At 42.5% G+C, this 12,000-nt stretch overlaps 1 protein-coding gene across 2 annotated transcripts in view; it reads right to left on the bottom strand.

The window, feature by feature from the left end:
• Positions 1–12,000, bottom strand: part of APTX (aprataxin) — a 30,844-nt gene that overhangs the window by 13,853 nt on the left and 4,991 nt on the right. For both annotated transcript variants that reach the window (XM_075283650.1, XM_075283651.1), the window contains exons 2-3: positions 7,365–7,501; positions 4,413–4,459 (exon numbers count right to left, since the gene is read on the bottom strand). In XM_075283650.1, coding sequence (XP_075139751.1) covers positions 4,413–4,459; positions 7,365–7,494 — 177 coding nt within the window. In that variant the 5' untranslated portion in view covers positions 7,495–7,501. The remainder of the gene's footprint in view (positions 1–4,412; positions 4,460–7,364; positions 7,502–12,000) is intronic.

Raw genomic sequence — 12,000 nt, 5'->3', positions numbered from 1 at the left:
CAGCCGACTGCTGCACACAAACTTTCTTTGGAGTTGGTGATCCCCTTATGCTTACATTGCATGGATTGTCGTTTGGTCTCAGGATCATGGTAGTGGACCCAAGTTTCATCACCCATGACAATCCGAGAAAAGAAGTCTCCTGAATTTTCTCTAATCATCACTAAATTCTCTTGAGTAAATTGCTGGCGACATTTCTTTTGCTCAGGCATCAACATTCATGGCGCCCATAGGAAACTGACCTTTGACATCATCAAGACATCATGAATGATACGGAAACCATGCCAACTGAAATCCCTAATTCATTTACTCATAAGTAGGAAGTTACTTCATCTCTATACATCCTTTCATGTATTTCTTTAGGCTTTTTTTTCCTCCTTTGTAAGGAATTTAATCACAGAACAACACTCCAATTCCAAATTTCTTTGTAGACCCGCACTGTGCTGTGCTTGCCATCCTGTCGCTTCCAGAGCTTTCATCAGACTAAACTGCTATATGTTGCATGTTTAGACTTTTCTCAAACTGCACAGAAAAGCTCAGCTTTCTAACACTAACAGGACATACTGAAGTAGATAACTTATTGAACACTTCTCGTATCCTAGAGATCAATACTTTATAGTCATGTAAAACCAATGACCACAGGATTAGGTACAGTGACTATTGAACAATGAGTAATAGATAATACTCTTCCAACAGCTCCACTCAATATAAAGCTGTTGTAGCTACAACAGAAATGGAGAAATCACCGTTTATATAGTTGGAAATGTGTTTTTTTTATTTATGCTGCAGAATATAAAAGTCTCGCCTGTACAATCCTTTTCTCGTTGTTTCACTGGGGGACACAGCACCTTGGGTATAGACCTGGTCACTAGGAGGCGGACACTAGGGAAATGAAGGAAGTTGGCTCCGCCCACACAGGCTATACCCTCTCACTGCACTCAGGCAGTTTTGTACCACAGCAGTAGGAGAGAGTCCACAAAACGAATATGGAACCAACAACCATGAACAAACCTAAAATGTATGAAGAAATAAAATCCTGTATACAAAATAACAGGTGGGACCTGTGTCCCCAGTTTTTCTCACAATATTTCACGGGGGGACACGGCACCTTGGGACGTCCAAAAGCAGTCCCCGTGGGAGGCAAAACCAGACAGTCCTGAACAATCGGCACACTGCCGCTTGCAGAACCCTACGACCAACTGGCATTGGCAGAAGACACCGAAAAGATCTGGTAAAATTTAGAGAAAAAGTGTACCGAAGCCCAGGAAACAGCTTTGCAGACCTGCAAAACAGAAGCCTGATGTCAAACAGCCCCGGAGGCACCGACAGCCCTGGTAGCTTGAGCTGCTACATGGAATGGTGAATCACTACTTTTTAGCCATAAGGCTTCTTAATGACAGACCAAATCCATCTAGAGATGGACACCCTAGAAGTGGCAAGCCATACCTAGAGCTCTCTGTAAGATCAAAAAAGAGCATCACAGTGCTGAAAAAGGTATCGTGAGGGCTAGAAAAAAAACGGCCGCCCGGAACAACATCCAGGCACTGGATGGCGCTCATGAGGGTCCTTAGACTCTGGATGAAAAGACGGCAAGACAATGTTCCCATTGGTGATAATAGAGGACGCCACCTTAGAACGAAAAGATGGTGGAGGACAAAGAACCACCCTGTCCTGTAAAGAATCAACAAGGGAGACTGGTGCGCAAGCTGCCAGCTCAGAACCCTACAAATAGAAGTGATTGCAACAAGTAAAAAACCATCGTCCAAGAAGAAAACAGAGCGAGCTTTGCTCTAGAGGCTCAAGGGAGGAGCCTGAAGTTCCTCAAAAACTAGGTAAAGTTATCAAGGATCAACCGGAAGCCGGAAGGAGGGACACAATGAGCCATACTCTGGAAAAAAAAAGGTCTTTGCTTGAGCAAGGAAAACTAGGGCCTACTGGAAAAGAAAGGAATAGCAGATATCAGACCTTTCAGGGAGAGGCCAAGACCCTGATCCAACCCAGACTGAAGAATCGCTAGGAACCTGGGCAAAGAAAAAGACAACAATGTACAGTTCCGCACCAGTGGACATAAGACCACCAAGTGCGATGGAAAATTTTAGCTGACTGAGGCTCCCTGGCCTTGATCATAGACTAAAAAACAGGCTCCGAAAAAAACTCGGCCTCAACAGACACGTTGTTAAATGTCATGTGAGGTGGAAAGGTCTTTGAGAGAGCAGATCCTCCCACAGAGGAGCAAGCCAGGGCGTCTGCCAACAGAACCATGAGATCTGCGTACTAGCCAGACGAGGCCAGTCTGGAGCTACCAGGATGGCAGGAACCCCCTCGACCCCGAGTTCCATGAAAATCTGAGTAAGGACGGGAAGAGGGAAGAACAGATACAGAACTAAAAACCCCCACCAGGGAATTTCATGAGTGTCGGACACAACGCCCGAGGATCCTTGCACCTGGCCACTACAGAAGAACTTTGTGGTTAAAACAGGAGGCCTCAGAAACAAACCGCCTGGCTCTTGGTTCCACACTGGAGAGACAAGGAGGCGATGGCCGTAGAACTGTTGGACTGAAACCGAGCCGACCGACCCCAGAAAAGAGGGGTCCAGTACGTAGAGCCCAAAAGAAGGCCCTCAGTTCCAACAGATTGAATTGGATGGAGGTTTCCTAACAGACCACTGTTCCAGAACATCCTGGACCCGGAGATCTGCATCCCCCCGAAAAGCTGGCGTTGGCATTGAAGACAAGACTTCCTCAGAAAAAAATCCGCTTAAAAAAACAGTTACCTGCGGAAACCTGCAGACCCCCATAGACTATAATGGAGTCCACCTGGTTTCTGCCTGAAAAACTAGAAGAGAAAAGTCCTGCTTAAATGGATGGATACCTGAACGGGCAATGAGTGCAGATGTGAGTGAAGAGCTTTGTACACAATTTCATTTATACATTTTTACTTTAGAGAATAGTAATAAAAAAAACAACCATTTTATGTCAACAGTTTCTTTGGAGGGCTTTCTCCCTTGTATGGGCCAGAAACCTGATCCTACATACAGTACCCAAATATCTGTATTTGCAGGACAGTTGAGTTACCACCATAGTCACTATATTGTACATATAACTAAAGAAGTATGGCCAGCATTTCCAAGGGGAGACTTGGAGTTATAGCTAAATGCACAAGAATGCCATCTCTCTGAATGTGTTCCAAAATTTTGCCTACATGAACTACACATTTATTATGGGTTTAGGCACTTTTTTGCTTCAACTAACAAGGGGCATGGCTTGACAGGAAAGGGTGTAGCACAATGCATCAAATTTTGGGGGCAAAGTCAGCTAATAAATAGTACAAGCTTAAACTAAACAGTCTAAGGGCTAGTTCACACGGGGGCAATGAGGCGGATTTTGACCGCGGATTTCGCCTCAAAATTCGCCTCCATACAATGGTGGTCTATGGAGACCGCTAGTGTTCGTTTTTCCTCTAGTGGTTTTTTTGCCACTAGCTGGAAAAAAAGAGGCGACATGACCTTTCTTCAGGCGGATTCCGCCTGAGAAAAGCAATAGAAGTGAATGAAAGGCGGAAACCACATTGCGTTTTTTGGCGCGTTTTTTAACGGTACATTCACTTTAGGGGAGGGGAAAACCGCCTGGCGTTTTCTGAAGCAATTTTTACCAAAAAAAAAACACTCCAAAAAACACGTCAAGGTCCAAAAACCGCTTCCTAATTAGGAAGTGTTTTTTTTCTGGACCAAATTAAGCCACACGGAATTTACGCGTGAGCTAGTCCTAAAGATGCACCAAATTTATACTGGCCCCATAGTAAATCAGGACTGATACCCTCTTATCAGTAAATCTGTCTTTTGTCTGTCTGACTTTTCACTGCCCTTTGAAAATACAAGGTGACTTTATTTACCAATTTGTATACGTAATACAAAATAAAAAATCAACCAGAGATTCATCCAGTGAGGTGAACAGAGTCAGATGACCCAGAAAAATTAGCACTAGTCCTCCTGTAATATATATAATGGGAAACTTCTGCCAATTAAAAGCGATTTTTATTTGTGAGTGCCCCCTTTCAGGATATCGGTAACAATAATACAGGACATGCACTGTTCCATTGTCCAAGTGACAATGCTGCGGTTTGAGACTGGCAATAAAAGCACAAACAAACAGTTTTTTCTTTTTTGTAATTTATTCTTTAATGAAATTAAAAAATGCCCAAATTGTCTTTACCTCCTAGCAACGAAAACCAATTAATTTCCCATTATTTCAGCACCTCTCAAGCCTGTACACACAGTCTACACCACAACATTATTTCAGCACCTCTCAAGCCTGTACACACAGTCTACACCACAACATTTATGAAATACAATTCCATGTCATAAATTTGTCACCTGAGTATTTTATACCCATCATTTTTGGAAAGAAATTCATACCTGCTTTACCTCCACGTAACCTTTGTTGCAATCGGACAGCAATTGTACTGCAAAAAACAAAAGTATAAAACAGTGGTCATGATAGAGCTAGAAAATGTAAAATACTACAATAATCTGTGTGGTAGTTTTTTTGTGCATACTGCGCCTATCCACAATAAGTTATTAAAGAAAAACCTTATTTAGCACCCGAGGCAGGGTGCTAAATAAGTTTTGTTTTTGGGCGTGTACAGGTGCGTAGGTTGGGAGGTAGATAACTTTTCTGGTTTTTTATTACTAATTTCTATTTTTTACTTATTTATTTTATTTTTGTATTGTGGCCCCCATAAGGTCATAATAGACCTTTCGTGGCATCTGAACTATTTTTTTGGTGATGGGGGGGATGCTGATTTCCCCCGTAACTGGAACTGATACCTTAGCCCCAGGTATAGGAGGAATGCAACCTCCTGCCCATCACTGCTGAACTAATTTGGATCCTCCATGACCCAGCAAGTTTAATAGTCTCTGATGCCTAGCAGATCAAGTGACTACAGGGTTAGAGGGGAGCCACATCATGGCAGCTCCCATAGCTGTGTACACAGCGCTCGCTAAGTAGTAACAGCCTGCTCCCCATTTCTGCAGCTGCTCAATTTTGCAGTACAGAGCCAGTCTCCAGCAGTTAAAAGTCCAGAAGTACCTAAAGGTCATCCCAAGGTTTCCAAATAGCACCAAACCTATCCGCCTCATTCAGTAGAGCCATTAGACATTCATTCATGCATCCTAGCTGTTTTATTCTTGCATATAGCTCTTCTAAAGGAGGTGGAGGAGAACTCTTCCAGTGCCTGGCTATGTACAGTAAAAGCTGCAGGGAGAATTTGCGTAGGTGTTTGGAGGGCAAGTTAAAGGGGTTGTCCGGGATAACTATAAAACCCAACACTAATCTAAACACCCTCCCTCCACCTACTTTCTAAACTACATAATCAAAATTGTATATTTACCCATATCCTCTTTCCTTGATGTCAGCACGCACATTCGCAGTAGAGCCAGGGTCCTGGATTAGCGCTGAAGCCGACACTACTGCTCTATAGCGCAAGCTGGGAGCCAATAGAGAAGTATTGAAGGCTACGGCACAGGGCTGCACGACTACAGTGATAAAAGAGGAGGAGCCGTTCCCAACACAAGAAAAAGACAGGTGAAGTATAATAGGGTACGGGGGTGGGCTGGGTGAAATGGGAAGGGCTAGGAGTGGGAGAAATAGCTAAGGAGACAGGGAGGGGGTGTTAGAGTGAGGGAGATAGTGTGAGAGCCCACAACTACCAGAATGCATTGCATCAGCTAAGGCAGCAGTAAGCTACCCATGTGAACAAATGCAGAAGATGCTAGATGCTCCCAAGGAAACACAGAAATCACTCAAAACAGTGCAAGAGGTATTTGGGCGTTAGAACTGGAAGGAACAAAAATCTGCTTTGAAGCTGGAATTTGTTAAAAAAAAAAAGTATCATCCTATAAAATGTAGGGATTACACGCCGTGAAAAGCAAGTGAACCCCTAAACCCTATATATTTTTTGAAAGTAGACAACCTGAAGATTACATATGTCTCAATGGGCCATCGATGGCCTCATCCACCTTCATGCAACTTTGCACAATCAGCAGGGGACGCAGGTGCCTCCTCTTTTGAGAGTAATCCATGATAGGTCTGGATACAGCTGAATAGAAGTGGCGTCAAAGTCTTTATTCGAACGTGCTTGATCCATGATCACATCTTTCAGCTCAAAATCCTGGACACAACAGATGACATCCCTAGGAGTAGAGTGCACCAACCCCCCCTCCCCCAACTGTACTCGTCCACACACTCGTATTGAAGGGCAGTAAGGAACGCACCCGCACAGTATAGTGATATATACAGTACTGTTAGACTGTCAGGAACGCCCTTCTGACAGTGAAGAGCTATTGGTAACAGCACCTTCCCCCAGGGCACATATTCAACACACTGTCAGCATTCTAGCGGTATATAAAACCGCATGTGCCTAAGGACAGTAAAGGTCCTCTTTAACATGCAGCATAAGTAAGGTGTCACTTATTTTCTATGAGCCAGTATGATTAGGTTGATATAAAATGTGTGTTTTTTACTACTTTTGCACAGTAATGACAATTTCTTTGTTTATGTTGAATCATACCAAAAGCCATAACAGTTTTATTTTCTTTTTTTTGTAAAGATAGTGATATTTCAGCTTGCTTCTTGCAGGACAGAAATGTAGTTTTGATTGATATTATTTTGCAGGATCTAATATTTATTAATCAATATCAATTCTGGGCTTCCTGGGATCATGTCTTAAGAATTTTCATCTCTATAGGAGATATGAAATCATTGAACAGCAGCACAGCTTGACCACCATCCTGATGGTGGAGACTTACGCTGGGTTCACACCTGCGTTTGGGGTCTCCGTTCTATGGTTTCCGTCTTCTGCATGCCAGAAGACGGAAACCATAGACCGGGTCCGGCCGTGCGCGGCGGTGAGCGTTTTAGGCTCTCCGCCGCGAAACCGGATTTTTTAATCCGGACACAGAGTACTGCATGTCCGACTCTGTGTCCGGATTATAAAACCCGGTTTCGCGGCGGAGAGCCTAAAACGCTCACCGCCGCGCACGGCCGGACATCTCTCTCACCCATTCAAATGAATGGGTGAGAGAGACTCCTGCAGGTTTCCGTCTCCTGCCTGTGTTTTAGGCAGGAAACGGAAACCTAAGTACGGAGACCGGGCCGCAGATGTGAACGAGCCCTTAGCAGTTATTTCCAACATGCAGGCGATTTGCTGAGATGGGAATAACCTTATACTGTAAACCAATCCAGAGTTACATCATGCTAGTTTAAGGGATTAAAATTGCTATTACAAAGGTAGTCAACAACCACAACCATAACCATATAGAACAGAAATTGTCCCATAAAATGTATTTATTTTCCATTATTAGCATTACCTTGCTGCCGAGAACATTTCTTGTCCACTATTTGCGTCTCTGGTCCTCGCCCAATCCGTACTGGCTCAGCATGTGGCAGTTTGATCCTAAGGCACGCATTTTCTTTACTCACTAACCAGCAATCACGCATTGTAGCCCTGAAAAAGAAAGGTAGATTTAGAGAAAATGGTTAAATGTAGTTTAGAAGTTAAAGTTGTAGGATGGCCTGAAAACCACAAGATTTTCCAATTGCGCTGTGCAAGCAATGAAATAAAATCCCATTCAGTACCATGTAAAACCGGTGTCTGCAGAAAAGTACCACAGCAGTAAAAAGGCACCAGAGATGTGAATACTTAATGGGGCTTTCCAGTATATACACATATTTCCTACCCTGTGGAGTGAGCCTGTTTGATGGGGACTCTGAACTGTGCCCTCCCATCAATTAGAAGAACGAGGTTCCCCAAGTGTCCTCATTGATGTTGCCTTGGAGTTCTGTGGTGTTCTGTCACCTGGAACTCTATATTATGCTCTAAAACACTGCACCTCTGTCTGCGTGTTACCACGTATGGGTTTTTTTTTTTTTTAGAATTTTTTTTTCTTTTGTAAATAATATAATAATATGACTTTGACCACCTCCAAACATCTAAAGTAGAACAAAAAACAAACCAAACATAAATCACAATATGAAAAAAACAATGGTATCACAAAGCCATGATACCAAATAAATGAAGATTTTTCACAGTACATTAACGACCAACAATTAAAGGATTTATCCAGTGTTTTTTTATCCAGTTTTACTGCGGCTCTAATGAGACATCTTTAGTACTTACAAACCTCAGTAATAAAAGTACAGTAAGTGAGTACGATAGCTCACACTGTCACAGGAAAACAGCTGAGCTGCAGATAGGATGTCAATTTTGAAAAGCTGGAAAATGCTTAAGACAGTCCACTAATATTAGATAAGTGGGCTCACGTTCCCACTTCCAGTGATCAACTGTTTGAAGAGGCTGGGGCGCACCTTAAATGTCAACAAGCAGTAAAAGGAGCTGGAGCATTAAGTACCAAAGAAGTGATATACACTTCTAAGAGTTATCCATCACAATGCTGTGAAAGGCTGTCGTGCAAGAAAGAAGCCCATATTCGAAATCTGATATTAAAAAGGGGGTTGTCCAGGAATTGCAGCAGTCAGGGAAGGTAAAATAAGGCATCTCATCGCCATAGTCCATAAAGAAAAGATTTTTCTGCCACTCAAATTGGCAGTATTATATATTTATTACAAGCATCAAAAGTTACACTAATAGACATTTCGGTCCAAAGATCTTCTTCAGTATAACAGATGCAGATAAGGTGAACGCATGGTGTATGGAGAAAGTCCAATAAGGAGAAAGCCCACTGGACGTTCTCCTTATTGGACTTTCTCTATACACCATGCGTTCACCTTATCTGCATCTGTTATACTGATGAAAGGCTTTGGACCGAAACGTCTATTAGTGTAACTTTTGATGCTTGTAATAAATATATAATACTTCCAATTTGAGTGGCAGAAAAATCTTATATATATATATATATATATATATATATATATATATATATATATATATATATATATATATATATATATATATATATAGTGTAAGCCAGGTCAGGTAATGGAGGGGGTGTACATCTCACCCAGACTACTAAGGTGGGTGAGATGAGAAAACTCCAGAAAGAATGTTTCTCAGCAGATAATTCTGTCTGCTGAGGGTTATTTCAAAGTTCCGGTTACTGTGCTGGATTTTTTAGGAATGGCAGGTAGGTTGGTAGTGGGACCTGTCATTCCATCCCCCTCCAGTCCACACTTTGGGGATGTTCCGGCAGCGACTCAGCTGCAGAGAGTTTCCTCATCAAGGGAGCTTAAGTTGCTCCAGCAGCAGACTTTGGCAGAGCTTGGCTGGAGAGTCAACAGAGAGGTCATATGTGAGCTGTGTCCTGAATGATTCTACTGGCTTTTGGATTTCTGTTATTCTAGGTGAGGTAACCTATTCTATGTTTAGTTAGAGCCTAGCCGGGCAGGTATTTATTTTTGTATTGTTTCCTTTAGTTGCTGCACTACCTACTATATATTAGAAATTAGAAAAGGATCATAATTATAACCAATAGTTGGGTGGGAACAAAGTACTGGACTGGACTTCTGTGCTGTTCCAGCTATTGCTTCCCATGATGATCTACTGTATATATAGATATGTACATTGCATTGAGTATTATATAATATTATGTTTAGTTCCTTTTCTGCCACCTAGTGGTCTTTGATATATTTGGCTATTGTAAGTTTCCTACGGATATAATTTACTATAAGCTTTGTCACTGTAACTACTCCTCTGTGATATCAGATCCTGTTCCTGTAGCCTTTCCTTGTCTGATATGTATCATGTATATTACCATTTCTCCTGGTACAGTCAATAAAGTCACCATAAAAAGCACATTCATTCTAACTTACTCATTGGACTTCTACACGCATGGTGTTGCTGAGGGAAATGAGTATTTAGTGAGTACACTATATTCCATTGTTTGTGCAAAAGATTGCAACTCACACTCAGAGACGTCTCACATGCACATTGGTGGCAAAAAAGTCTAAGAACACCTAAGTTTGCAGCATCTGCAGGTACATACATAGTCAGCAAGAAAGCACAGAGACATCCGCCACCTAGGAGAAATCTCATGGCCACATATGCTTCCTAACAACAGCACAGTACCCTTCTGAGCAAAAGCACAACATGTCCACAAAAGGCCCAGTGAATTCCTGTGCTTATGGAGGAACAAATAGTATCGCCCAAAGGTGCAAGTAAACCTACAAAAAAGGTCAGAGAGAACTTTGAGGCAACCAGGGATGAGTTTTGCAGTAACCTAGAAGACTTGTGGGTAAGAGTTGAGCACCACATCGCAGTTCTTCCATGATTTAACAATGACACGGTACAATTAACCATGGCTTTGAACCGATTATCTGCCGCCTACAATCGCTACCAGCAAAGTACACCACTTTCCTGAGTAACTCTGATATTGATGATGTTTCTCAAAGTTTGACGATCATGCTGAGAATTATAAAACCTGGAAATCAACCTTTGAAGCTGTAGTCCATGATCGTAACCTCATTGCCAAGGAACAACTGGACAGGCCCAGATCCGCAGAGCACATCAAAACATTGAGAGCAGTTCATGTGGGCCATACATAGCAAGGTCTTCCTGCGGCATGGGAGAGACTGGAGTAAACCTATGGCACTCTGAAGTTATAGAAAGCTCCTTGTTTAAGATACTTCATAACGTTCCAAAATTAAAGAACAACTGCAAACTCCAGGATCTGAGTGACCTGCAGAAGGACCTAGAAATGGCCAAATTAGACTCATAATGTGTTTTTTTTCCCCTTCCTCCTATTTTTGCAGATTTATCAGTGAGCAAAGAAGAAGAACGATCCCAACTTTGACTTTACCGAACCAACTACTGCAGTTTCATCCTCAAGGTATTATAATGCAGCAACCCAAGACAGAGGCTCAAGGGGACAGTACCTGTTAGAAAGACTGATGTCCAACTAACTGCATCCTCCACCATTAAGCAGGATTTTCCTGTCCCTAATCAGTGACCTCAATCTTCTCCACAAAATACTTGCGTTACAAGTGTTGTGCCTTCTTGAAAAACACAGCAAGGGACTGTAAAGTTACCATTAAATGTGCTAAATTCAGTAGTGACAAACACATTCATCGTTCCCCACCACCTGACAGCTCATAACCTTCAATAGCTTCTAACCCCATAACAAAGCATGGCCGGGATCTACCAGCTGTAGATTCGACAACCACCACAGTCTCCTCTTCACGCATGGAGGTATGTGGAAAATTGGTCCTAAATGCTGTGCCAAGGTATGTCTGGTGAAGATCTACCCTGATGGACAAGCTGAGAAAGCCACCTAGAATGAATGCTATTGTAGACAAAGCAACAGGTCTCTAACAAGACCAAAATTATTTCAGATCTTCAGTACTAAAGGAGAAACAATGCAACAGTGTTTCTCCTGAAAATAAGACAGTGTCTTATATTACATTTTGGTCCTAAAGATGTGTTAAGACATCTCCTGAAAATAAGAACTATTTTTTCTGCTTCCCCCCCACACACACACACATTAGCATTATCTCATTAAATAGACAAGTTCTTACCCAAGAGATGTGTTTGCTGTGCAAAGAACACATGGAGAAAAGCATTGCAGCCGCTGCTGCCTCCAGGGAACACTGTATACAGTGTTTTTTGTGTGCACAAGAAAGCCTGCTGCTGCCACTGTATCCACTGTTCCTGCTGCTGATGTATGAGTCGGCAGAATGGACCCCCTGCCGCATACGATGCTTCATGTATGCACAGCTCATCCCACAGCAGTAGGGACAGTGGATATGATGAAAGAGAAGAAATCCCTACCCCATAGGCTGCACATCATCATCTCTACTTAAAACTCCTAGCTAATGAAACTCCTCCCATGGACATGAATGCAGACATTCTCATGTTGCTTGGGAGGGTCCACAAGGTGTGACAACAGTGCAATGGTCCAGATGATACTCCATACACACCAAGACCGGATTTAGGCTGTGTAAATGTGGACGATGTATGCCTGGATAAGAGCCACAAACCAGTTAACGTTAAAG

This window comes from Leptodactylus fuscus, chromosome 1, assembly GCF_031893055.1.
Source record: "Leptodactylus fuscus isolate aLepFus1 chromosome 1, aLepFus1.hap2, whole genome shotgun sequence".
NCBI classification, from domain to species: Eukaryota; Metazoa; Chordata; class Amphibia; order Anura; family Leptodactylidae; genus Leptodactylus; species Leptodactylus fuscus.
The sequence above is the reverse complement of the archived record's forward strand: the minus strand, read 5'-3'. Positions and strand labels throughout refer to the sequence as shown.